Source organism: Orbicella faveolata, unplaced genomic scaffold (genome assembly GCF_042242905.1).
Source record: "Orbicella faveolata isolate gen_17 unplaced genomic scaffold, um_ofav_v1 contig_46, whole genome shotgun sequence".
NCBI lineage: Eukaryota > Metazoa > Cnidaria > Anthozoa > Scleractinia > Merulinidae > Orbicella > Orbicella faveolata.
In genome coordinates this window covers 17,020,096-17,046,723 of record NW_028301576.1, presented here as the reverse complement: position 1 = coordinate 17,046,723, position 26,628 = coordinate 17,020,096, and the positions used below count along the sequence as shown (strand labels likewise).

Here is a 26,628-nt window from a genome sequence, read left to right as displayed (position 1 = left end):
AAAGGAATTCAGTGGGTTTTGATATCACCCGTCTCAGTTTTTTAAGAACTGGGGCTACGCTAGCACTGTTTCCTGTGGCGTCTTATGCCATTACCTTGCGCGCAGTCAAATACCCAATGAAAATAGAGGTTCAACCTGGAAAATGATTGTCCTCTAATATCCAACGAGAGTGTAATCTGTGCTATATTTATTTAAGCAATACAGGACTTTTTTCCGTTTTCCTCATTTTTACACGAGGAGGTTATGAGAATTCGAGACATTTGTGCAAACCTGAGACGCGGTCTAGTGTTCGCATAACACGGGAAAAAAAGTCCCCTGTTGCTCTTATAATTGTTTTTTTTCTTATCACAACCGTTTTTACAATAAACGCTGAAATCTCGCGCGCTCATTGGGTTATTTTTATTGTCAATAAGTTACAGACACATGGATTTATAATTTATGCGTTAATTTATTAAAAAAACAAGTTGACGTCAATTTTTTACGTGACTGTCCTGTCACTGACAATGAATGTTGTCATAACATTGTCAAAGTAATCTGTGGATCACAGCTCAGCTACTTTGACAATGTTATGACGAAATTCATGATCAATAAAAGGACTGACGCATGAAAATCTGATATCAATTTGTTAAGTTTGTATTTAGCTCTTATTAACAGAGCAGGAGGCCTGTATGGGAGAATCTCCCATACAGACTGACTCAACTCGGTGAATAAGATGTTAATAAGAATAATTTAATTCGTTTAATGTAACTGGTAAGGTTTGTATTAGCTGACATTTTGCTCGCGAATGGCGATGAGCTGAAATTAATTCTGCCAAAGTTTGCTCGTCCTCTTTACTTTTTTCTTGTCATCAGACTTTTTGGTACTTCCATAAATAAATATTTTGAGAAGAAAATAGTCAATATTTTTGTATTCTAATTTGCAACTTTTTCACAGCAAAACATTACCGGTCCAGATGCCGGTCTAGATCGGAAAATCCAGACCGCTTGCAATATCGATTTTAGCCAATAAAGTTCGTGAATTCGGTAGTTCCCAGTCCTTGTGAGACACAGCGATATAATAAACTCTCATCTAAATAAACCTATCGACCAACGAGAGCGCGCGCACACTATCTTAAATGTTTTATAAAAAAATATGACAAGAGGCAACCCGCTTGATATTCCAGTTATCTTTTTGTTACAGGTCTTGAACAACCTCTGGAACCATAGTCAACTACAGCAACAAATAAAGAACGAGGGATGGCGGCCCGATCCTAATAGAAATGCCGAACTAGCTCGAGCGCCGATGGATTACGAAGGTACTTCTCTCCCTCGAACACCCGACGAACGGAACCGCAGAGATCCGAACAGTAGCCGGTTGGAGAGCGACGACGATCAGTGGCGAAGCGGAAGTCGTCGCAGGGATAACTGGGGAAACGTCAATGGTGAGCCATCAGGGGGGACTGACATCTCTTCGGAATCAGATAGGCAGCGCAGCTGGAATGAAAACTTGAATCAGATCCCCCCTCCGTACACATCAGATGATAACTATTCCAGGGGGAGTCGCTCACGAGATGACCTCCCTATGGAGGTGATGTCTACTTCGTCACGACCGTCAGCCGCGAATTCAGCGCGAGACGAGAACGGCAATCCGAGTGATAGGACGCTCAGGTTAAAAGACAGTGGGGGAGGGGATGTGGAGAACGAGGACCTGTGGGTGTAATACAGATGGGGGGAAGGGTGCGTTACTGACACAGGAATCAAGTTATGAACGCAAAAAGCTTATTTTAAAAACCTAACGCTTCTATTCATGAACAGCCTGACGATTTGACCGTGTAGACGCTGTTTTGTTTCTCATTACAGAATGGAAAATTTCTAAAATAATAGGCAGGAAGGTGGTTGTAAAATGCTTGTAAGTAGTCTCTTCAGACGCTATTCAGTTGTCAGACCTCAGACAACAAATCATAATAACCTCTGTTTATTTGTTAACTATTTACATTGGATTTATCGCACGTGAAATTTCACGTTTGAACTTATTATTGCACCGCAAAGCGATCAGTTACTGATCATTTTTGGTAATTTTTTTGTAGAATTTATTTCCTTTCGAAATGATACCTGCTTTATGAACTCGTTTCTAGTTTCGTGTAACTTCGCAATTAACTTAAACTAAATTGCCTTCTGTGACTTGTCTCTGAGTTCCAGAGTTTAGAATTGGTTCGACATCAAGAAACTGTCTTAGGATTAGACTAATGCTTACACCAACAAACACAAACTCCGAGAACGAAAGCAAACAATTCAGAACAACAAAAGTTGATTGGATGTACAATGTGGTCTCTACTTCATACGAATGAGATTGGAATTTGAAAAGTGTGCCGCGGCTTTTGATGTAAAAGGCATGTGATGTATTAATGCTTTTCTTGCGGGTCTCGTTTTCATTCCAGTGAAGTATTTTTGGATTAGGAAAGTTGAACTTGTGTGCCCTGTAGCTAGCATTTTACAAAGTGTAGCTTTTATATATATTTGTTACTGTAGCATATTTTGTGACATACCGTTCCTAAACAAAGAAAGTTCTTTGTACAGAGCCAAATACAGCAAAGAAATTTGAAAGTACCCTGTAAGCTCTTAGGATATATTTTAGATAGAAAATGGCTGCATTATTTCGACCAGTCTTATTGCTGGGGTATTTTATGGCATTGATAATATTGCTGATTGTATATTGTGGTTTGTAGAACGTTTTATTCTCATTAAATCGTCTGTTAATATTTACAATGGTATTTACAAATGCTCTTTTCTTTGATCTTGGACCCAGGTCCCCCACTGCAATGCGGAGACAGAGTGAGACTTGGGTATGAGACTAGTAATTCCTGGTTGCGGTCATTCCTGACCAAGGCGCCTTAGTCTCACAGTGACTCTCTCCACTCAGGGCGCTCTGGGAACATCCATCTTTGAATTTGAATGAATTCTTTTTTCTTATGTGTCCTGAAGCGAAGTCCGCAACCGAGCTTATGTGCACTTTTTTCTCATTCACAGTGACATTATCCCGAGAGTCCAATTTGATTTCCTTTTTTGTCTCGGTCACCTACACAGACAATTGCATAGAGCAGGTTGAGCTCAGGTGCTGCACTTTCTATCCTGCGATAGAAAGTCTTCTTTTCGCTCAATTTTATGTATTATGGTTAAAATCCGTCAATAATAGCCATTTCCTAGTTACCCTAAGCCTCTATATCAAAGCGAGGCCTGATGCACAACCATTCATATGAAAATGAGTTTAATTTGCATGTGAATGAAATCTCATTTTGATATGAAAGGATGGGCACCAGGTAATTCGGAAATAACTTATTAGGGTTATATACTTTGGTTTCTGGGTATTGGGTTTTACACAGCCTGGGTATGATCAATTGCATCACTGAGCTCACTTACTGCCACTTTCCCGGGTAAGAGGGAGCGCAGGGTTTGATGGTTAGGTAAACCACACCGAGGTTCTGAGTCCAGCTGGCTGATAACCACACGCACACCGTGCTATAATCAGGAGGGGTTACCAAGGGACGAGGTAGGGATGGCCTCGGTAATTGCAGTCGTTTGACGGCTCGATGCATTTGCAGCTTAAAAATAACGTCACATTCGATTCGATGAATCTTGTGGGAAGTGTAGTTTGAAACTTTCGTGGTTAGTCGCGGAAACCTGGCTTATGTACAGCCGCCCCTTCCCCTCAAAACAATCGGGGAGAGAGATGTTCAGACTTACAGAGCCACCTTAAATTTTCGAAAATTTTAAGGTGGCTCTGAGCCCACTCCACAGATTTTTTTTAAACTTTGCAAAGAGTTGCATCTTATCAAGCTTATCACAATTTGATAATGATCATGAATGGGGGTCACTGCGCTCGTTTTTGAGTTATCAGCACCTAAGGCTAAAACTAAGGGTGTTTTTAGCGGGTCATTTTGTTATTATGGTAACCTGTGATATAAAAAGGATGACCGCACCTTGTTTACCAATGACTGGGCATCTGTATGATACCACTATAAGTATTGTAGCATCACTTTTTTTTAATTGTAGTAGTATTCATCCTTTAAAGTATAGCTCTTCGAAAAGTGCTGGAAACTGTTGCCAGCTCAGTTACTCGCGTGACACTAAATTCAAATAAGTTTGGTTAGTCACGCAATATTTTGTCGGGCAACCTGGAAACGAGTCGGCGTCACATTTCGCATATTCCCGCGTTAATTTACACACCCTCAAATTACACCATCGGCATTGCGCGTTGTGAATTCACTGGCGTTTTGGGTGATTCACAAACTAATTGAGAGTTCAGAAGATTGATCAGTACGTTATCAGAGATGTAAATTGCTGTATTCACGTGTGTTTGGTGAAAACTTAAGCTGTGATAAGGTGAGTTGAAGTTCCTGCTTGTCGCTCTATCTCTTGCGCATCGCTGAGTTCATAAGTTTCGCGAGTTTTGATGATCGAAGCTCTTCAGTTCATCGTGAAGCCAGAGCCTTTCTTTATCTCTAAAGCAACAAACCCTTTATGTTTAGTCATATTGTAAATTACAACTTAGCAGTTTAAAATTCCAGAAACAAGATCAACTGAAATCAGACAACAATCACTTTCACTTTTGACTTAATGAGCTTATCAGTTATCTGCATAGAATTACGCATCACTTTAGTGATTTCCTTTTGCAATGTGGTGGAATTTGAACTCTGTGTAATATTTGTGTGTTAAGTTCTCACAATTTCTATCGAAGTAAAGTTCAGCGTTAGTAATTTTGACGGGTACAAGGGGTTTGCATTATATTTATGCATATTATGGGATTGCCTGGGGGCAAAGAAAGCTCATGTGATGGAACGTAATACAAATGCATCTGAGCGTGGAGAATCTGAGGGTGCGTCCCTTTGGGGTGATCTCGATTAAAATAAGGTATTTAAAAGTGTTGAAATCAGGTGTTCGTTGGTGAATGCTGCAAACCGCCATGTTTTCAAGCCCCCCGGTGGCAGGTGTATTTTGCAGGTTGCAGGTTGCAGTTTATCAACTTTTTATCAGATCGACTACTCTAACTAATTCTGATACAAGTATTGGGTTGGCCACTCTTCTGTTACAGAAATCTATGTTTTTTGGTTAAATAAAAATACAGTGTAGATAACATGAAATAATTATTCAGTTTCTATAAATACCAATTGTGAAAAATGCGCTAATGACTCTTGAGAGCCTTATTTTGTGAAATCAAGTTTGCCGTTTCATACAAAAATGAATCATCCTTAGCTTGGGGGCTTTATTTTGTAAAATTAAAATGGGTAACAGAATCCTCATTACATGTATATCTGTGTCTGTTGTATTGGAATATAATGTAACCGATATTTTTGTTTATACAGTCTACACTTGTTTGTTGTTTTTGAAGCTTTCAATTACTTGCTTGACACAAAATTAAAATAAGTTTGGTAAGTCACGCAATATTTTTGTTTTGTCACGCAATATTTTGTGCAGATGTAACTGGAAATGAATCAGCATCACATTCTATCTTTTTCCGCATTCCTTTACACACTCTTCTGTCAAATGCTTCTGCATTGCGTATCGTCAGTTTACTGGCATTTTGGGTGATAATTTGGCAAACTAGCTGAGAGTACCGAAGATCGATCAGTTCGTTATCAGAGATGTAAATTGCTGTATAATCACATGTGTTTGGTGGAAACTTAAGCTGCAGTGATAAGCTCCCAGCATAATCAAGTGAATGTTCAGAAATCAAACTCAGTCGAACCCAATCAAACTCAATCTGTGGATTGAGTTCCATTGAGTACTTTGGCATTTGAATCAAATAGAACACCGACCTTTATGTGAGTTCGAATTTCGAACCAATCGAACTCAATTTTTGCGTTTGATTGTGTTTGGTGAGTAAATTCACTTGAACAAAGATTATGTTTTTTTGGTCTCGAAAACACAAAAAACACGAGCTATACCAAAGTAACTCGGGCCTTGAAAAACTTGAGTTCGATTTCCGAACCAATTGAAGTCAAGCAAATCGAACCAAACTGAACTCAATCCATTACATTGTGTTTGGTGAGTAAATTCGGTTGAACAAAGATCATGTTATTTGGTCTTGAAAACACGAAAAATACGAGTCATACCGAAATAACTTGGGCCTTGAAAAACTTGTTATTGATTTTCAACTCCAGTTTTACAAAAAAAAAATCCAATGATCAGAAATCAAAAGTTCGATTTAGTTCGATTGTCCAATATTCAATTTGGTTTGATTGCTGAACTCAATCCATGGATTGAGTTTGATATAGTTCAATTGAGTTCAACTGAAATACAGAACTTTGCTCATTCAGCCACAAAAATTGCATGTTTATGAAATATTCCAAAATTCTCCTGAAAGTGCCAAAGTCAGTCAAAATATCAATTTGAGTGTGAAAAAATGTACTCTAGGCAATTTCCTTCCAATCCACAAGATTTACTGACCCATACAGGAGACCAGGAGATTCAGTCTGTTTGTGAGAGATTCAGTCTGTATCTGGGAGATTCAGTTTTTATCTGGGAGGCTCAATCTGGGAGAGTTGGCATACATGGCAGTGAGCTCAATATAGTATTAGTTTATGGATGAACCAACAATGACTGATTCAAGTTGTAATGGGGTCACACCTCAATAATTTAGTCTCACACATATCCCAGATATATTATTTTGCCCTTGCACATAAAATGGTTATCTGTAGGCTTTAATGCATTTCTGAGGTTTTTAAACTTGCATTTTTCTTTTTTCTTTCAGTGTAACCAGGCTGCAGGCCTTAATCCAACATGTGAATTACCTGTAACACTCAGTGATTACAATTGTAATTACATTGTCTCTGTCAATCTTTTTCCAAGTTTAAAATTGGAGGATGATGTTTTCAACAAGATTGGGTGAGTCTAACAAAATAATATTACAATAATGGAGAGTAGGGAAAGGCTAAATACAAACTATAAACTGAGAAGAAAAGTTATATTTGGTAATTTCTCTGTCAAAGCAGCAGATTTCTTGGACTGTACATGTAGAAAAACAGCTGTTTGCTGTCACAAAGAGGTGATCAACCTTTACAAACAATATTACTGTCAGTAATTGTTACAGTCAGTGAAAATTGCATAGGAAATGTCATACAGTGAGACAAGCAGATTTTTTTGATATTTTTTTGAAGCAGTTAAGTTTATGAATTCATATTTGTCCCAGCAAGAGGTACAGTGTGTATTCAGTAACTGTCCATTAACAGAGATGCCAACCCTAAAAAATCAAAATCTGGGAGATTGCCAACAAAAAGTTGTTTAAAGTAGAGCTCTGCCAATGAAACCGCAAAAAAGTATCAAACATCCAAAATTTTTCAAAAAAAATGCCAAAAGTCATACAAAAATATGAATATGTCTGAAAAATTTATTTTATGTGCTTTTATATGAAGGCTTTCATGGAAAAAGGGCGTATATGGCATTTTGGGCCGATTTTTATTTTTTGCAGGATCAAGCTAATTTTTGGCAGACTGACTTGTGTTTCGATTTTGAGAAATAACGTATGCAAAAAACTCAGTTTTCCAAGGGTATCTTTTGGAGATCTTTTGTTGATCTTTTGTTGACTGAAAAACAAAAGAAACCTTTGTTTTGCTAAATGATGAAGTCACTGAAGCGTGGTATTTGCTGCTAGTTTTGTTATTCATATAATTATGCAATTCTCTTACTGTTGCTTCGTTAGCGCAAGTGAATGAGGCGCTGAATGGGCCAGATTCGAGTTTGTTTTGTCGTAATACCGGTTCGGTACGAGGTCGGTCAATTTTGTTTTTTTCCAGTCTATTTCTCTACTTCTTGCAAAAAACAAAACATCTGATACTTTTTTTTTGTCACTCATGAGTGCTTTTAGACCCTGTCCTCAGTCATGATGTTCAATCATAATTAGTTAGTAAAAAAAAATATTTTACAAATTTAGTTGAACAATGTCCCATGACTGATTGTTATTTCCAGATCAAGGATTTGACTGTTATTTTCGTAAGCAATGCACATACAGTTTTTAGTATAAAATTATGCAAGTTTAAGGTACATATGGTATCAGTTTTGTTAAAAACTTACTTGTCATAATTTTTCATCTTTTAGTGGTGCATTTTGCCAAAGAAATGTCACAGTGTGCAGTTATGACAGCTTAACCAAGAGCAAGGTAATTGAATTTACTAAAACAGAACAATAAAACTGTGACTGTATTTTAAGAAACAGAAAACTTGTACCATGTTTCTATCAAGTTGTCTGACCATGTTCTGTAGAAACATGAGTGGATGTTTGGGAGAACGAGCAATGCTGTGGAAACACAAGCCAACAGGCAAATGTTTCCACAGCCTTTTCATTATATTTACATGTAGTTCTTTCAAACTTCCATGAGTGTTTCTATGACTCAAAAGAAACATGGAGAACATGTGCAGGGTTGCCACAGGTCAGAAAACGGTCATGGAAAAAAAATTTCTTCCAGGTCACTGGGAAAAGTCAGGGAAATTTATTTTGATTCAGGGGAAATTGACATTTTGAAGAAAAGCCAGGGAAAATGGAAAAAAGTTAACATGGCTGATTTAATACCATGGAGGTGTAGTCAATCAATTAAAATCGATATCGGAAATCAACTGATTCAATTGATATCAATCACTGATTGCTATTGATTGATATTGGCAATCAATATTGTAACAATTTATAACTCACAGAGAAATTTCTTTATCGATTGCTGTTGATATCGATAAGAATTGATAATTCCTGTCTTCAGGAATGTCCATTGTTATCAATTTTAAAAAAAGTCGACAATAATCGCCTGGACTATTCGAAGATGGCTTTGTAACATTGTGTAAAATAAACCTGGAACAACACAAGACGCTCATCTTCAGCATGCCACTTTACTATAGATTATAATCATTTTCCTTTTGGCCTACTTCAAGATCTACTCTGTACGTTTATTTCCTGATGCAAATAATTGAAATCACCAGAACACTGACTCTGTTGTTTATTTTGCTTCATCTTAATGTTGACACTGCAATGAGACTGGAGGGTTTTACGCTGCTACAGCCACCCCTGTACTCTGGACTGAGCTTCTTTCAGTGTCATAAACTAACAAAGAAAGATTTAAAGCCCAAAAATGTTTCTGCCAGTTATTTCCGTTCTTGTTATTTTGTTAATGATTGTAAAAAATATGCAGGCTATGATAAATTTACTCAAGAAAACCATTATAGACAAATTTTGTCGGTGTAACTCAATTTAAAAGGACAAAAATAATTTTCGATAACAATCATAAAAATAGGTCTGCACTGCGTACTTGTGTGTGGGTAGCGTCGTCGTTTTTTTTTTTTTGAATTTTACGGGTTGAGGAAACTAAATTGGGCTGCTTATTGGAAATGGGCTTCTTTATCGGGATAGGGTGCTGTTCCTTCCCCTTCTTCCTCGCATTTTTTGCCACCCGATCCCTAACCCTTCCCCTGTAGTGTTTTTAGTCTACTTACAAGAGCCCATCAGCACCGCTATTACTGTATGTCACTCTGTACCTTTGTTGCAGTGTTACACCTTTTTTTGACGAGAATTATGTTCAGTTGTGTAAGACCGTTCGAGGAACGGAGCCTTTTTACATCAATGAAGGTCTTTGGTTTATTACATGCGAAATAAAAATATCATGCTACATAAAATCCCTCAGTCCCGATTTTAACCAAGTAGTTCTAGGAATAACATTTAGTAACAATTAATGTGCTATAAATTGGGATATGTTTTGAAGAAAAGGTGATGGTGAACCCACAATGCTTATTTATTACCTGTTTTACCCATGAGGGAGTGAGATAAGAGAGATGGGATATTCATTGGTTAAATTTGCAGGAGAAAAGCTGAGTCTTGCAAAGAAACATAATTATGCATTTGACCTGGAATTTATTATCAGATGACATTGTTATAGTTCTGTGTTTTGATTGTCACGGTAGGTTTTTGAGTGACATTTTGTTGACGTTGCTAGCTGTCTCTGTTTTCCTCTTTATTTGTGTTGCACTGAAGTTGATAAGATCTTGTAAAGAAAACCGGATGCTGAAAGCACGAACCTCAGGAATTGACCCTGTTGACTTATTAAATCACTTAACCTTGTCAACTCTATTACACAAACATCAAAGGCGAACTTTTTAACCTCATTTTAAAATGCAAAGACATTTGTGCCATCACAATTGGGGTAATTTGAGAAATTTTAATTAGTAAATAGTATTATAGTTATTTGGAGTAGTATTCTTATCTTAAACTGTAATAATCCCTCTACAATATTTGTTTTGATATCCAATGTGTTGCGGCAAGTGTTTTACCTCTAAGTTATTCTGGAAGCCACTTGCAAGTAATTTTAGATGGTGTTTATGTTTAGAGCATTTACGTTTAGTTGGGGTGCGTGACATCAAAAATTGTAGGGTTGATGTAAGATTTTCCTCCACATCATCACCTTGTTTGCCTTATAAGTCATGAAATATACACATTGTAGCACATCATTTGTGTCAACCAAAGCATCATTTCATTCCACATTGTGTATTGTGTAACAACTTGTTTCAATTTTGGCATGAGAACTGACATCTTGGCTCCAGGAAGTGTAGCAAATTTTCCACAATACGACATCATTGTCCATAATTGGCGCTATGCGCATTATATTCCAGAACTGATCCCTACGTGATAAGGCATCCTTTGCATTCACGAAATGGTTATGAAAGCCAATCTTTGACCACTATATTGTTCAACCGAGACTTGCATACTAACTTTTGATCTTGAAAAAGCAACAACAGGGTGACTGTTAACACTGTTCAAGAGTATTTCTAACAATGCATGTACAATGCAATTGCAAGGCAGTCTTTCTCGGTTTCTGAGAGTTTCTGACAATCTCTGACAATATGTCTTACTTTGAAGTGCTACATCAATCAGTTCAAGCCGATATAAATGTTGCCTAGCGAGATATTGGCTTATAAAAGTACAATGACTCCTTTTGCTATATAGGGCAACCTGCCCCAACATTGAGGCCGATAAATTTTAGCCTGCGAAGGCGTACCAGCTCCTGTGCAACCTGCGTTAACCACAAGCCAAATTGACTGAGTTTTGATATGTTGGCAGTTGTGTGAGCAAACTAACTCCCGATATGGACACCTGAAGGAATGATGAAAGAAAGCTATCAATAAACAATACAACTGCAATCAACATTTTCAAAGTCTACTCAAAATTAGGAAGCTGGATTTGCAATAAATGAAAACAGACATGCAATTTAACATAAGATTAAATAGGCAATTATGAAGGATACGAAGATAGATTTTCAATACATGCAAACAGACAACGTACATGTACCACATCTCAAAACAAGCTACATGTATAAAGAAAAAACAACGCCTAACCTTGTCATCTGAAAGTTAGGAAAATAAAATGAAGTGTCTTAAACCTATAAATGGTACACAAAAGCAAAGCGGCCAACATGAAGGAGGCAGAAAATCCACTTGCACAAGCCAACTAGCAGAATTAGTAGAATTCCTTTCGATCACGTGACTCTTGTAAACAGACAAACTCTCAGCTGCCAGCTTAGTGTGAACTCCGCACACACAATAATCAATACCGATTGATGAATTGCCTGGTTTTTAAACCAGGTGATTCATGGTATTAAAATACCATTGAAAGCTGGAAGAAACAGTACATTTGGGGTCACTGTGATCTCAACAATATTTCTCCTTAATGAAGAAAAAAACATTGTCAAAACCTGTGTAAGTCTTATAAAGAACAAGTGGAAAGGATGCCTGTAAGTTCACACCAGAAGCGGTTACTATATTAATTTGACATATTTTTGTATTTATTTGGTCAGGGAAATTTTATTTTTATCAGGGAAAAGTCAGCACACATATTTCTTTGGGCTATTTTCTATATGTACATGTACTCTTGATCAATTTAGAGCATTTACATTGCATTTACATGTAAAATTTGTCGATTGATTGGTTCATATGATTTATACAAGAATTTAGTCACAAATATTTAGGAGCCAGATATCTAAGAGAAAATAGTGAACTCTGCTGTCTGTGTGTCACTCATAGAAAATGAGGGGAAATAGTCACTAATTAATTAGCAGACATTCTAAAGCCAAAAAAATCATGATTATAATAACTTTCATTTGAAGAATATGTGCATCAGCTGCATGTGATTGTATTTTAACTATCAGTAGCTAGACAATAATGGGAGATGCAAGAAAACCAGCAGATTTTTAATGGCGTTACACTGCATATTTTAGTAAGACTCCACTTTTTGCTCTTATTTTGAAGCTGGACCTTTTCCATTCTAGAATCAGGAATTATTTTATAATCCAGTCATGCCTGTCATCAAAAGGCCGACGTTAATAAATTGTAGAGAAGCCATTAGCACTAATGTCTATGTTGTAGGTTGAAATGAAATTCAGTTTAAAAGGATTTTAACCTAGTTTTATTCTTAATAATTTATTTCCTTTGTCTTCTAACCCCAATTATTCAATGGTCCATGAGTAATTAGGGTTAACAGACAAAGAAATTACTATAAATATTTTCATTGTAACCTGAATTTACTTTTTGACCTACAATATCTACATACATGTACATGTGTAACCCTAGTGCACTGATTGTTTTAATTCGCTCCAAGGGAATAACTTATTTTAGAGTGACTTGGTTACCTATTTTGTCTCTGTATTCAATGAGTTTTGTTTGTATGTACTTTGTTTGTAGGGAAATCTCTAAGTGCTCCTGTTTGTTACAATGTCGGCACCTGAAAATAACAGAGATAGCAGTTCAAACCAAGAATCCCAATCCAAGACCCAAGGTATTTATTAGAACAATAGATTGCATCTTGAACTCAGAGGAAGACAGTCAGCTGAACATCTTGATTACTTTTATTAGTAGTTGACAAAATATTATTACATGTAATTGTTATTATTAATCAGCTCATTGATGAATAGTTGATTTTTGCCTCTGTGGCAAAACGAGTCTTTGTGCAAAACTATTCGTATGAAAATGGATATCACCTGTACGTCCATTCTCTTGGAAATCAAGTCATGTTCATGTGAAATGTTTTGCACGAGCATTCGTTCTAAAAAAGAGGCAAACAGCAACTTCGAAGTGGAAGTAAAGTCTGCATATGAGCCAAGTGGCCCATCAGGTCAGCACTCATCCCAGTTTCTGTAGCATGAAGTGACTAGGAGTATTTCTACTACCCCCGGATGGGGTGCTAGTCGATTGCAGGGTTACCCCGCAATATTAAATTTGCCAATAGTTATTTATATACCTGAGTGGATACTGAGGCACTGTGAGAGTTACGTGTCTTGCTCAAGTACACAATACAATGTTTCCAGCCAGGGCTTGAGGCCAGATTACTCAAATAGAAAAGAAATCCAAAAATCAAATAACAGGTTGTTTACCCAGACAGCTTATAAATTTTAAAATGGATAATAATTAATTTTGATTGGAATTGGAACATTGTTATCGTATTATCTTGTACATGATGTAGTGTCAAAGAATAACAACAGTCTGTTTCAAAATGAAATTATTAAATGAGAGTTCACCATACATGTACTTACCAGTCAGTCCAAAATTGACAATATAATTATGAATATGAGTCAGCAGTGCATTTTGGGTCAAGGTAAATTGTTATGGTCCTTGTTAAGTTAACATTATGAAACAACTGTATAACAATGATTACTATTATGCAAAAATTACAATAGATGATTTTGAAATTATTTTAGACAATCAACTTGAGAATGCCAGGACTGCCAAGAGTATTTTGCCCAATTTCACTTAATTATAGTGAGACATGGATATTGGCAAAATCTTGTTTACTTTAAGCTGTCAAACATAAACAGTTGGATTGTACATGTAGCTTGCAGGTAAACAGGAAATCTATAGAAAAAAATTTTTCTTCAATATTATAAGAATGATTTCAGACAGTTTTGTTTCAATCATGAACCTGAAGTGAAAGGAATGTTTTTATTTACAATTTATATGGTTTGTCCATAGAGAGGGGGAAGGAAAGTAACAAAGTTTTATACAAGGATGCCCTGGCCCAAGGTCAAAGACCTATCCATATAACAGTGTTCTTGACAGGAAAGGCTTACCTTTTATTTACACGTAGCTTCTAGCCTGAAACCCCTTTCACAAACCTAATGTGGCCCACTAGATCTTATTTCTGGGATAAATAATCAATTAATGTTTGAAATCCCTGTCCTATTAAGTCTTATGATACTTCCAGCCTGAAAAAAGTGCACCTTTAGTCAACTGTAGGAAGAAGTCCCGCAGCTTGGTGCAATACAATAATAAGGGTACTACATATATATTGTAGTGCGTGCAAGTAAAATAATAATTTTCTTTCCTGGAAGCAAACATCACAGTATTAATTATTCCTATATATCTTGGTAATTGTTTGTGCTAGTCTCGCTAGCAATGCAGTTATGTCCAAAAGGATTGCGGATATGTCTCTTCTAACAGATTTTTGGAATGATTACAGAACATACTTATGTTGACGAGAATCAAGCATTCTTTTCTCCAGAATTCAAGTTTTGATGTCAATTTGTTTAAATCTCTCATTTCTAGGAGCAAAATAAAGGACTGTGCTTCCTATTAGGTTTTAGTGTGCACCTGTTCTGCACACCATACAATTCAAGGCATTATTACATGCCACGTGCATGCTGGGATTAAAACTGCACTGACACAATCAACTACTGACTAACAAGTGCATGACTAAAATGGTAAAATTGTGACCAAATCAAGTTAAATGAACCTGTTCTGAAACTAGCTAGGGATCCCAGAATAGCAGAATATTGCCAACCACTTACTGTTGATGGCTTCCAACTGTAAACAGGTACAATGTACATGCAAAACATGCAAAACAAGTGCAAGAGACTCATTTGTTTGACTTACTGTGGAAGTGACAAGTAAAAATGTAAAGGGCAGCAAAAAAGATTATGAAAAAAGATAAATCAAAACAGCATTACATGTTGAACTTTGAAAAACAGGTGGTTACCCCTACATTTTATGTTTTGAAATGGTTAAGTGGCAAGCCTATTTAGCATGTGATAAGTTTCTGGTTGTGAGAAATTAAACTAAGGCTATATAGACTGTATTTTGGCTAAACCAGAGGAGAGCTGTCAGGGACACTAAAAGCACTGTTGTGACAATTTGGTTTATTAAAAACATACCAGAAGTCGTTTTCATGTTAACTACCATTTACCACGTAGTTAAAGATCGTTATAAATGTGTTTGCCTTTCTTTATGTAAAGGCAACTTCTAAGGAAATCTGTGAAGAATTATCTTTTCCTTCTTTTTCAGAAAAATGCTGACGTCAGCATTTTTGTTTGAGATTGGAAAAATGCGTCGTTACCACCAGTTTTCTTTGTGGATTCCAATAGCCCTTGCTAGGATCTTCTTTTTCCACTTGGTCCTAATATGGGCGAGAAAGACCTTTAAAGATGATTTCCAGTCCGTACTGCTCACTCTCAAGAGTTTGTTTATGAGTTTTGTTTTGATTCATGTAAGACGTCACAAAATTGTAACATTTTGCAACTACTCACTTACATGAAGTACATGTAAATTTAAAGTTTCATGTCAACCGCCATTATGGATGCAAAGCGTTATGCTTCGTTCTTTGTGAGATCACTTGATGAAACAACTTCTCAGCTGTAAAATCAAAGAAACTGTTGGAAAAAGAATTTTAAATGCCTCGAAGATAAGGTACATGTACTGTAAGCAGTTCATAACGAATTACATTGATTTGGAATCCATCGAGTGAGACTCACAAACACTGGGGTGCCGAGACTGAGGAATACCAAATTGGAAATCATCTAAAGTTAATAATTTTGTATCATAATACAAAATATGGAAATCCACCAGTTTTTACTTTCACTTCTTACATCAGGTCTGAAAAAGGAAAAAAAATGGTTTGGGAAAAGGATCAAACAAGTGGAAAGTGTAATTTTGTGTACAAAGATTTATTTTATGAACCTGAAGCTTGTTTGACACATGGTAATGTAAAAAAAAATGTAGATCTTACTTGTAGTGGTCATGCACTTACAGTAGCTATACAAGCCTTAACTTAGCTAGTTTACAGGCATGCCTCTGAAACAAAGGAAACAAATGTTTCAAATAAATGTAACATAGTTAAAAATCCCAATTGGCAGGAGGCAGACCAGTTGGCTTAATTTACAAAGTGTGCCCAAGAATTTGAACTCGGGACTACCGAGAAACAAATTCTGCTAGTGGCAGGGTGGAGGCCTTGAACCCGGGACCTCAGAATTACAACGCCGGCACCATAAACCACTCAGCCACGCTGCTTCCTAAAATGGTATGATGGTATTGATCAGCATTAGGTGCTGTGAATAAATTGCATGTTTCACTAAAAGGATAGATGTTGTTTTTATCACTTGGATTATAATGTAGTAAAATTGCATCATTGGTTAACTGCAAGCTTCTCCTCTTTCAGATACAGGTGCTTTTAAAAAAGGCAAACCTAGTGACCTTGAACTAAATGATTTGGCAGGACAGATTGGTAAAGTGTGGAAAAGACTGGGAATTCCCCTTGGCATTCCTCATGATGTATTGGATGATATAACTGCTAATGCAGAAGATAAACCACTTGAGATGTTACTTCGCTGGCGAAATACAACTTCGGCTACACCTTATCATAACCTCTACAATGCCTTGTGTCATAGTAGAGTTGGTCTTGATAACTTGGCCAAAGAATTTTGTCGTAAGGAAGCTATGTGATTCATTTTCTTAGAGTACAACATCTTGAACCAGGGCAGTCAGTAATTTGTGAAGTAGGCAGACCCTAATCCCAGCTACTTTTTTCATTTCCCTGCCTACTTCAAAAATAAGTGACAGCCCTGAGTTAAGGAACACTACTTTGTGCCATATATTTAAGTGAAAACTATTGTATTGTGGCAAATGTATCAAGATTAAAAAAGAAAGTCTTGTAGATTGTAAGGAAACCCTTATAGATGATGCAAATCAAGGTGTTTGGTTACTGCTATGAAATCAGCCCCATAGGTACAGATTTAGCTAAGGAGGGGCCCTAAAGGTAACGTTATTTCCTCTAGGAGTTCTAGGAGCACCCTCTGTGAAATTGTGAAAATCTCAACAAGTTCACACAGGATTGCTATGCACTCTACAGCCTTAGAGACAAAATTTAATGTCAGTTTTAGGTACTTTGGGTGGCGCTTATCCAATGCAAAAACATGAAGGAACTTTAGTAACCTACAGCTTGTAGGTTAATCTGTACCTTTTTATTACATGTAGACCGAGTGGCAAGTGATAGAAATTAAACATAAGAGGAAAAAACCTGACATAGAACTTGTGGATGGCCATGTCCTGCATTTTCAAGCCTCAAAATATTATAAATTAAAAGCTTCCATTGAGCTTTAGAAACAAAAAAATTTGGAGACAAAGTTTTGTATATGTTTCACGTTTGTGTGCATGTATTAGGGAACAATATTGCCACAAAAAACAAGAACAGAGAAACTGAAAACTGTTTGGGGATAGAGCTCTCTTGTAAGTTGAACATTTGATCAATAAATAGTCATATTTTGTTGTGTTTGTTTTAATTAAATTAATCAAATAAACTTTCCAAAAAAGAGAACTTCACCAATACAAATTATTTCTCTGATACGATATCTAACGTTTTTCTGAAGCTGTCCATTGTCTAAAGAACCACTACATTGATGTCGTGTTATTTCTATAAAGTGTACAGTGTAGTTCACTGTTGTGTATCATCTTTACCAGCACAGTCAAATTAATTCGACAATGTGTTTCCCTTGCAGACATACCAGCTGGGAAGAGAGAGTTGCCATGTTCAAGTAACCATCCAGATGCTAAACGACCCAGGTTTGCAGGTACTGTTATTAGCGATAATTGTAGTTGTATGGGGTGCTGAAGCCCACTGTCATGCTGTGATGCTGTTCTTCATGGTGGAATTTAAGTTTAGCTTTGTGATGAAAGTCAAGTGGAATTTTCAGTCCTGACTGACACTTTCTGCATATAACTATTGTTATCGTTTGCTCCATTTCAAGAGGGTTTGTTTAAGAAGCCAGGCTGAAATCTCATCTCCTCTTCCCCCTGTCCATCCAGGCTGAAATTCTCCATGTTTTCACTCCTTAGTATCAGTTAAAAACTTATAAGCTCTTTAAACATGAAACTATCCCTTGCACCCTTGAAAGCAAGCTTTGAAATGTTCTTTTTGTAACATTTCATATCGCAAAAGTCAACAGAAAAAAATTAACCAATCAAACAGTTGGTTTAAAAGTTGCTGAGGCTCATTAACCCATTGACTCCTAACCAACCAAACCAGCTTTGAGGGAGAATGGATTTTGTGTCACTCGAGAGTCCATCAACTTTCATATCATGATTGTATACTGGGTAATTTCTTCATTATCTGTTTTTGTTCTACAGTTGTTTATTCGTCTTTAATGTCAAAAGAATTATATTATATTACAGTTTTATATATTTTTTTTAGTTTAGCCTATAAAAAGCACTGGGGTATTTTTGCCACCGGTAAAGCAAAACAAAGCTTGTGGCCTAAGAGTGTCATGGCCCTTGTGTACAAAATGGCGTCCTTAATTGCTGGTTGCTGATGAAATGCATTGTGGGCTATGGCACTCTAAGGCCAAATGGTATATTCTTGTTTGTTTGTTTGTTTGTTGTTTGACTGTTGTTTTTTTTGTTTTTGTTATACCAGGTACTTTTGTTTTACGTTAAATTGAAACAATATAATTATATAAAAACAGTATGAGATGAAAATATCTATTTTCAGGTTGAGAAAATCAATTGAGAAAAACAACAAGAATTAAACATAACCATCACCCACTGCAATAAAGAAATACCTCCTCCTCTAACATGCTCTGAATTTTTCCCTGCGAGAAAATCCATTACCCGACAGTTTTACAATGTCTTAACTGTTTTTTCCATCTGCAAAAAAATGGCACTTCCTCTCTGTAATTGACATGGCTATGTTTTGTCAACAGCCAATTCTGTTGAGATAAGAATTGATTGTGAAACTGTTAAAGCAAAAGGACTGAATAGGACTTCAGATTCAACAAACTTGGCACAATGCAAGGAAGGAACTGAAGGAGCAGTGCCGACAGAGGATGACACTCGCTCAGCTGAAAAGTTTTTTCTTAGAATTGGACTGGATTACTATCACAGTGTGAAACCATCTGACAGAAAGGGATTTGATGACTTCCTTAAATATTTAACCAGTATGAGAGGTGTTCTGATCGAAGATGTTAAGTCTGGCAGTCTGGTAATCACAGTCAAGTGTGCATCATTGCAGGTCCTTGAAGAACTCTGGGCTGACTATACATGTGGGCATCTGGATGAAGTGGTGCAAAAATGTCTTGTAACAGAGGATATCCTCACTGATCTTGGCCTTGCCGAGTTGAAGCTGAAGACTACCATAAGAGAAGATGACTACGAGGAATGTAAACAATTCTTCCAGGAATTAGGTTGGTTCAAAAATATATGATTATCAAGTTAATTATCCTAATGTAGAGTTCAAATGGATGTCATCTAGTTGACTTTGATTGAAATGAGCAGTGCCTTGCCATGATGTACATTGTAACAAGCCACACATTGAAATGAACAAAGTTTCAAATACATATCATATACACTTTACCGAGCTAAGTTAAATTATGGCAGGCAAAGGGCTGATAGGGTCTTACCATGTGCAATAAGGCACCTATCTAATTACAATTTTCTAGATAGCGAGACTAAATCACTGTAGTTAAGCAAATGTAACTGAAGGATGGTTCACTTATAGGTGTCAGAGGAGTTGACTCTTATCTCTAGACTCTAAACCTCGTACGCTGTTTCTGCAAGTCCACCCTCACAAGGTCGCATAAATACTCAAAGGTTTTGCGTGTCCCTCTAAAATGTTCTTTCCAATGAAAATTCAGCACTAGATTTATGTGCAAACTGCGAAACTAGGTTTGTGGATGTGGCCCAAACCAAGCTCTTCTTCTTCCTGGCGCGTTTTGTTGATTCATTTGACTCAAAAACATCAGCATAATTCCTCATTGGTTTCTTCGTCTTATTCGAAAGTCCTCATCCACAACGAGAAAGTGATAAGCTTGGTGAAATGGCACTGCCTGCTGTCGTTGCTGAAAGAAAATTAAAAGCCAAACGAGAAGAGGAATTTTGATATTGCGAGGTTGCATGATGTAGGATTGGTGCACCCACTCACGTGGTTGAATATATTGTGCAACAAAAGTTATTGTTTTGTGATACCTGAAGAGAGTAGAAACCCAGGTGTGAGGAACGCTTTCTCTTGATAGTCTTAAGAAATTCATCATAACTACCTGAGACCTGAGAACCTTGAATGACCAGTTTTGATAATTAGAGTTGTCGTTTATATTTGGTAAAATTTCTCCAACTAGAGGTGGTGGCAGAGGTCAAGTGGTTAAGGGGCTGGATTTGTAATCCACAGTTCCCGGGTTGAAATCCCTCTCTCTGCCACGAGATAGATTTGTGTTGGGTGGTCCCAAATTTAATTTCTCCACATCTTGTAAATAGTCAACTGGTAAGCGTCCAACCAGCTGGGATTTTTGACAAGTTTTCAACTATAATTGTAGACCCGACTCGCGTACTCGAGAGATCAGCGGAAATCAAGCCTGAAAACAGAAATTAAATGAGAGCGTTTCTTTTATTATTATTTCCTCGAGTGCACCCTAAAGATACTTTGACAGCTAAAAATGGTGACGTTTCGTCATCAACATACTAAGTGAGACCAGAATCCTTGATTTGTACCCAGGAGGACGAGCATCCCCGACCTTTTCATGTAGGAATCTTCCTGGGTTTCGAACATGAGCCGTGTCAGGTCGTTTTACAGTCGCTTGCAGCGTGTCAAGTTAGTTATTTTCGGGAGGTAGAAGGTATAACGACTTTTTCATTGTAAAGAAAGTACTTTTGGTTCTTCCTCAGCAATTCGATTCAGGGAAAACCTTCGTGGTTTTTCCTTCACAAACCTACGCGATATTGTGATTTCGAAAGCAATCGATATAAACGAATGATTGAAGTCTACAGACGATTTTTTTAACACAAGAAACTGAAAGACAAACGCTACCTTTCGGTAAATGATTTGTTGACAGAAAGAGAAAAAACAATGAAGAAGAAAGGGAAAATAATGTTACGAGTATCGTTGAAGAGCAGGGTTGATTCCAGACAGAACTCAGGATCTCTGGTTACAGCAACAAACTAATTTATTTCCGTCAGGTAACTTCGCAAATTTACAACACTAAGCTTCTTCAAATTTGAATCAATCTCTCTTACAGCAGAACCTCTCGCTCTAATATACATGAGGCTTAAAGTTCTAGAAACTTCTATTTGGAACTAAATTAAGTAGTTTGACACAGTTTCTAATCTGAGTGATTACATAAGGATTAGGACGTTCTGGAATGTTCTTAAACAAATTGGTCACGGCTGAATGACTTCCGGTTCTAGATTGTTCTAGAAATTGACTTAGACAATTTTTCGTAACAAATAATCAGTAGTCACCACCAGGATTCCACCTCCCAATGTCTCGCATGGTGAACCGGCGCTTATCACATTGAGCTACTTGTGCACAAGCTACCGGAAGGTGAAAGTGTTAATTATTTATGTACGTACCGCAGGCTCAAGTGTTTCGTTCAGTCTATACCTCACTTTTGACCAAACAAAATGATCTTGCCGTTTTTGACTACAACACAAGGAAGACATGTACAGATACATGTAACGTAAAACGTGTAGGCAGGCCTGACTAACAAACAGTTTTTTGACCTTTAACTTTTTCGTTTTTGTAAATATCACAACAAACCCCTGAATGGAATAAGTCCTTATGGGCTTGTTCGAAAGCTAGATTGCCCTCACTTCACAATTAGTTCCTTAATGAGGTTTCATAATTTATTTTCGAAGTTCAGTGGCTCACAGCCACTTTGATTCTATAATTATGTCATGTAATGTGACCGAGGACAGCAGTTATTTTTGAGGTAGTGCCACTTCTCCCTTTTAGTGCAAAGCTGAAACATTACTGTGGCTGCGTATTGTTAAGAATTACCCATAGGTTGGTTCAACAAATGTCATCTGCTGTTTTCAAACTACGCTAGTGTGTTTGTCATGCTTCTCCTTAGCGGCATTTTTATTTTGAGTCTTAAATGCATTCGAGTTAGTTGGTTTAATACTCTTCAAACTGTAAATTTGTGACAAAAAGACCGAAAGAAACCAGGAAAGTGCTCAAATATTGCCGCAGACTCCGTCGCATCTAATGAAAGCGCAAATTAATTTAATCAGTCTGAGAAGACTCGTTCACCGAAGCAGGATATAATATTGGCCGAGAAGCGCTGTTTACTTTCAATACTTCTCGTTGAAATGCTTCTCAGTTGTATCAATCGATATCACTGTGTATTAATTTTGGATTGTTTTATTGTTAACAACGAAGGTGGCAACAGAAAAAGAAAGTGGTATTCCGTTACCATCTGATAATTAAATTAGTTCTTGTTTATCGGTAAAAAGAAAATTTGCATTTTGAGTAAAACAAAATCGTTTCTCTTCAATTTCTTCATCAGCTTTATAACCTTCTTTCATTTATCTCCAGCGGTGAAAAAAAACACAAGCACATCTTCCGTGTATTTTGGAGAGAACAAGAGTTTCATTTTACATACCGTCGTGGGGAAAACAAAAGTAACAAGTTACAAAGTTGGCGTGAAAAGCTTAATTGCCACGTTTGCTGCTTCAACATGTCATTGAATTTAAAATGAACGAAAATCAACGTAAAAAACCCGAGTAAAACTTTGAGGCTGTCGTGAAAAACAGTAATTGTAAGTAATTTTTGGACCTTGAATGAAAATTCAACCATGAAACATACATACTGCTAAGATTATGTCTTATCAAGGTTTGTGTCGGTTAATATTCTGTAAGGGGAAACGCCCTAGCAGACTACCAAGGTAAATACAAACCGGAAGTGAACCAAGCAGGGGTGAGTACCCGTGTGACTATGTGCCAGAGCTATCAATTGTACTCTTCACTATGTGAGATTATCTCACTGGTTGGTGCAATACGAATATCCAGTCATGGTGACTATTAGGCTGGATCACTGTTACAATTCACTTCCTCCAAAGGAGTTACCTCTTAGACTGCCCTTACATTAATTTTTTTTCTTTCTTTCTTGCTGGATGCATCAGCAGAAAAGCAGAGTTCATCGCAGCAATCAAAGGGAGTGGTACCAAGTACAAGCAGCCAAGATCCCAAACGCTTCAAAGTGGAAGGTATTTGGAAGTTTGGTTGAATCTAATCGTACCTTTGTGGTATGCTTTGGTGGCATATCAAGCTTGTTTGATCTCACCATGGGTATTTTGGCTCGAGTACATGTCACCAAATATGGATCATGGCTCAACCAAACTTAACCTGATCTGTTGCTGAAGCGTTCTGAAAAGATACGATATGGAACAATTACTCCACGCGCACTTTTTGGATATGAGTTGGCCATAATCCTCTCATAGCCAACGAGCGCGAGCGGAATAATTGCTTTGCTTAAAACGCCCCCAAAATATAGAAAACTAAGATAAGATTGAAAAAAAGAAACGCCTTAAAAGATTACCGTCGCAGACCCGTACCATATTTGTAGAGTACGGTATAATGGCTCATGTAGCATGATTGCTAAGCCAATGAAAACTCTTGAATTGCATTAGCCAGTGATCCAGTTTTTAATGATATAGGATATTAAGATCAGGTTCCCAGTCCTGATTTAGAAATATGAACCCAACTCGTCTTATTGAAAATGTATGTGCAATCACTTCTTTCAAAGGATTAACCTCTATGAATGCCCTAACATTAAATTTCTTTCTTTCTTGCTGGATGCATCAGAAGAAAAGCAGAGTTCATCGCAGCAATTAATGGGAGCGGTACTAAGTACAAGCAGCCAAGATCCCAAACGCTTCAAAGTGGAAGGTATTTAGCAATTCTGATCAGTTCTTTAAATTGAAATAGAGACTTTATAATCACGTTATGCATACACTACAGTATTACAAAACTGCATTAAAAATGTGGTTTATCATGCTCTTTTTAGTGCAGAGTACACTATTTGGGAGCTGCCATCCACTAAGGTGCTATGGAAGTAAGATGCTAAGGCAATAAGGCGTAAACTTTAATGTTTGTTTAATTAATTAATTTCAATTAATAATTAATTAGTCTAGAGGCAAGGAAGTGGTGGGGGTGGGGGTGGGAAAGGTACCTGTGTACTCTACGTAAAACAAGTTCCACCTAGTTGAGTGTGAACATCGCAAAGCTACGTATTTGTTTCAGGTAACCCCTTGCTCTCCTTGTGGTACTATGTTTCCACTCGGTTTTCAACTTGGAAAATATGTTATTTTCCAAGTTGTAGTGGTGGAACGATTTCACTCCATCACTCCTTCACTTCCCATTAGACATTTGGAACCCGTGGGGGAACTCCCATATGAAAAGGCAAGGGATACTAGTCGGAAAATTTCAATTTAACTCCTAAGGGAGACTAATGTGGACGTTGCTTGAGATTCATTAGACCCCTAAAAGATACCACTTAAAACGGAATAGGTTCGATCACTAGCCACTGTTCAAGAAAGGATCCCACGTGTACTTGTAGATCCAACTCGCGTACTCGAGAGATCAGCGGAAATCAAACCTGAAAACAGAAATTAAATGAGAGCGTTTCTTTTATTATTGTTTCCTGGAGTGCACCCTAAAAGATACTGTGACAGCTAGAAATGGTGACGTTTCGTCATCAACATACTAAGTGAGACCAGAATCGTTGATTTGTACTGGAGACGACGAGCATCCCCGACCTTTTCGTGTAGGAGTCTTCCCGGGTTTCGAACATGAGCCGTCTAGGGCCGTTTTACAGTCGCTTGCAGCGTGTCAAGTTAGTTATTTTCGAGAGGTACAAGGTATAGCGATTTTTTTATTGTAAAGAAAATACTTATGGTTCTTCCTTAGTGATTCGATTCAGGGAAACTCTTGGTGGTTTTTCCTGCACAAACCTACGTGATATTGTGATTTCGAAAGCAATCGACATAAACGAATGATTGAAGTCTCCAGACGATTTTTTTTTAACACAAGAAACGGAAAGACAAACGCTACCTTTCAGTAAATGATTTGTTGACAGAAAGAGAAAAAACAATGAAGAAGAAAGGAAAAATAATCAGTAGTCACCACCAGGATTTCAACTCCCAATATCTCACATGGCGAGCCAGTGCTCATCACATTGAGCTACTTGTAAACAAGCTACCGGAAGGTGAAAGTGTTAACTATTTATGTACGTACCGCAGGCTCAAGTGTTTCGTTCAGTCTATACCTCACTTTTGACCAAACAAAATGATCTTGCCGTTTTTGACTACAACACAAGGAAGACATGTACAGATACATGTAACGTAAAACGTGTAGGCAGGCCTGACTAACAAACAGTTTTTTGACCTTTAACTTTTTCGTTTTTGTAAATATCACAACAAACCCCTGAATGGAAAAAGTCCTTATGGGCTTGTTCGAAAGCTAGATTGCCCTCACTTCACAATTAGTTCCTTAATGAGGTTTCATAATTTATTTTCCAAGTTCAGCGGCTCACAGCCACTTTGATTCTATATGTCATGTAATGTGACCGAGGACAGCAGTTATTTTTGAGGTAGTGCCACTTCTCCCTTTTAGTGCAAAACTGAAACGTTACTGTGGCTGCGTATTGTTAAAGTGCACCTAACCCCCAAATTTTTTTTTCGCTAAAACGAATCTACATATTATTTGAAATACTTCTGTGAAAAAAGTTTTGGATTCGGTTAAATCTTCGATTCTCTGTGCCCCGACGAAATCTCGAAAATAGCCCCAAAACACCGCCGTTTTGTTTCACAACCGAGTTTGAGGAGAATGGGTCCAGCGGCTGTTGTGACGTCTACCTAGGAAGGTCGAATATCTCACGTCCTCTCATTTCCTTCAGGATGGTGCAATACACATTCGAAAAGTGCGCAGAAATGCCTTCCAGAAGTGCTATCGGCTGTTGCAGCAATATCCCAGATCTAAAACAAGATATACTGTACAATTTACTGGCGATGATCGGTCAATGTTACAATAAAGACATAAACGATGGTTGATTTTGTCGAACCGAAACAAGCGAACTCGGAGTCTGTGAGAACCATTGAAGAACTCTCACTGGAATTTGTTCCGCAGACTTTCAAACACCATTTTCAATATTTTCTGCTGAAAGCCAACCAGCAATTTGTCAAAATACTATCGACGACCTATATCTTCCAGTCCCGCAGTATTTATAACATAGCCGGCAAAGTTGTGTGATCAATCAAGAAGCGTTACGACCAAGTATACTGACATGTAAATAGGTCGCAACTGTTCACCGCCAACCAACACTTATTTCTCTTTCGATTAAGATAAAAGTCGAAGATTAATCCTTTAGAATTACATGATAACAAAACTGTTACACTCACAAAGTTTTTTCGAAGGTTTGGAAATCAGTAGTGCGACAAACACTCTATACATTAGTGTCGAAAAATTAATGACCACATAATATTATCTGCGGACCACTTAGGGAACACATCCTTTTCGCTTATCCGATGAATTTCACTGCAAACTTTGAAAAAAATTTACACTGGTTATTTAGAGCCAGTACGACTTACAACGTGTGGCAATGT

At 37.3% G+C, this 26,628-nt stretch overlaps 3 protein-coding genes across 7 annotated transcripts in view; all 3 read left to right on the top strand.

The window, feature by feature from the left end:
* LOC110040209 (lipoxygenase homology domain-containing protein 1-like) overlaps nucleotides 1–2,744 on the top strand; it is a 63,733-nt gene extending 60,989 nt beyond the window's left edge. For all 4 annotated transcript variants that reach the window (XM_089277189.1, XM_089277191.1, XM_089277190.1 and 1 more), the window contains exon 51: nucleotides 1,180–2,744. In XM_089277189.1, the coding sequence (XP_089133315.1) occupies nucleotides 1,180–1,698 (519 nt within the window). In that variant the 3' untranslated portion in view covers nucleotides 1,699–2,744. The remainder of the gene's footprint in view (nucleotides 1–1,179) is intronic.
* Nucleotides 2,745–4,149: 1,405 nt separating this feature from the next.
* LOC149098671 (uncharacterized) overlaps nucleotides 4,150–26,628 on the top strand; it is a 221,759-nt gene continuing 199,280 nt past the window's right edge. Inside the window, exons 1-3 of one of the 2 annotated variants that reach the window (XR_016203868.1) lie at nucleotides 4,150–4,358; nucleotides 6,727–6,860; nucleotides 8,070–8,498. The gene's annotated coding sequence lies outside the window, so the exon portion shown is untranslated. Of the gene's footprint in view, nucleotides 4,359–6,726; nucleotides 6,861–8,069; nucleotides 8,499–26,628 lie in introns of those variants that run through there. The other variant, XM_089278330.1, reaches the window with a different exon arrangement.
* LOC110040292 (uncharacterized) overlaps nucleotides 15,880–26,628 on the top strand; it is a 31,250-nt gene continuing 20,501 nt past the window's right edge. The window contains exons 1-4 of the mRNA XM_089276719.1: nucleotides 15,880–15,967; nucleotides 16,425–16,691; nucleotides 17,761–17,832; nucleotides 18,961–19,440. Coding sequence (XP_089132845.1) covers nucleotides 15,880–15,967; nucleotides 16,425–16,691; nucleotides 17,761–17,832; nucleotides 18,961–19,440 — 907 coding nt within the window. The remainder of the gene's footprint in view (nucleotides 15,968–16,424; nucleotides 16,692–17,760; nucleotides 17,833–18,960; nucleotides 19,441–26,628) is intronic.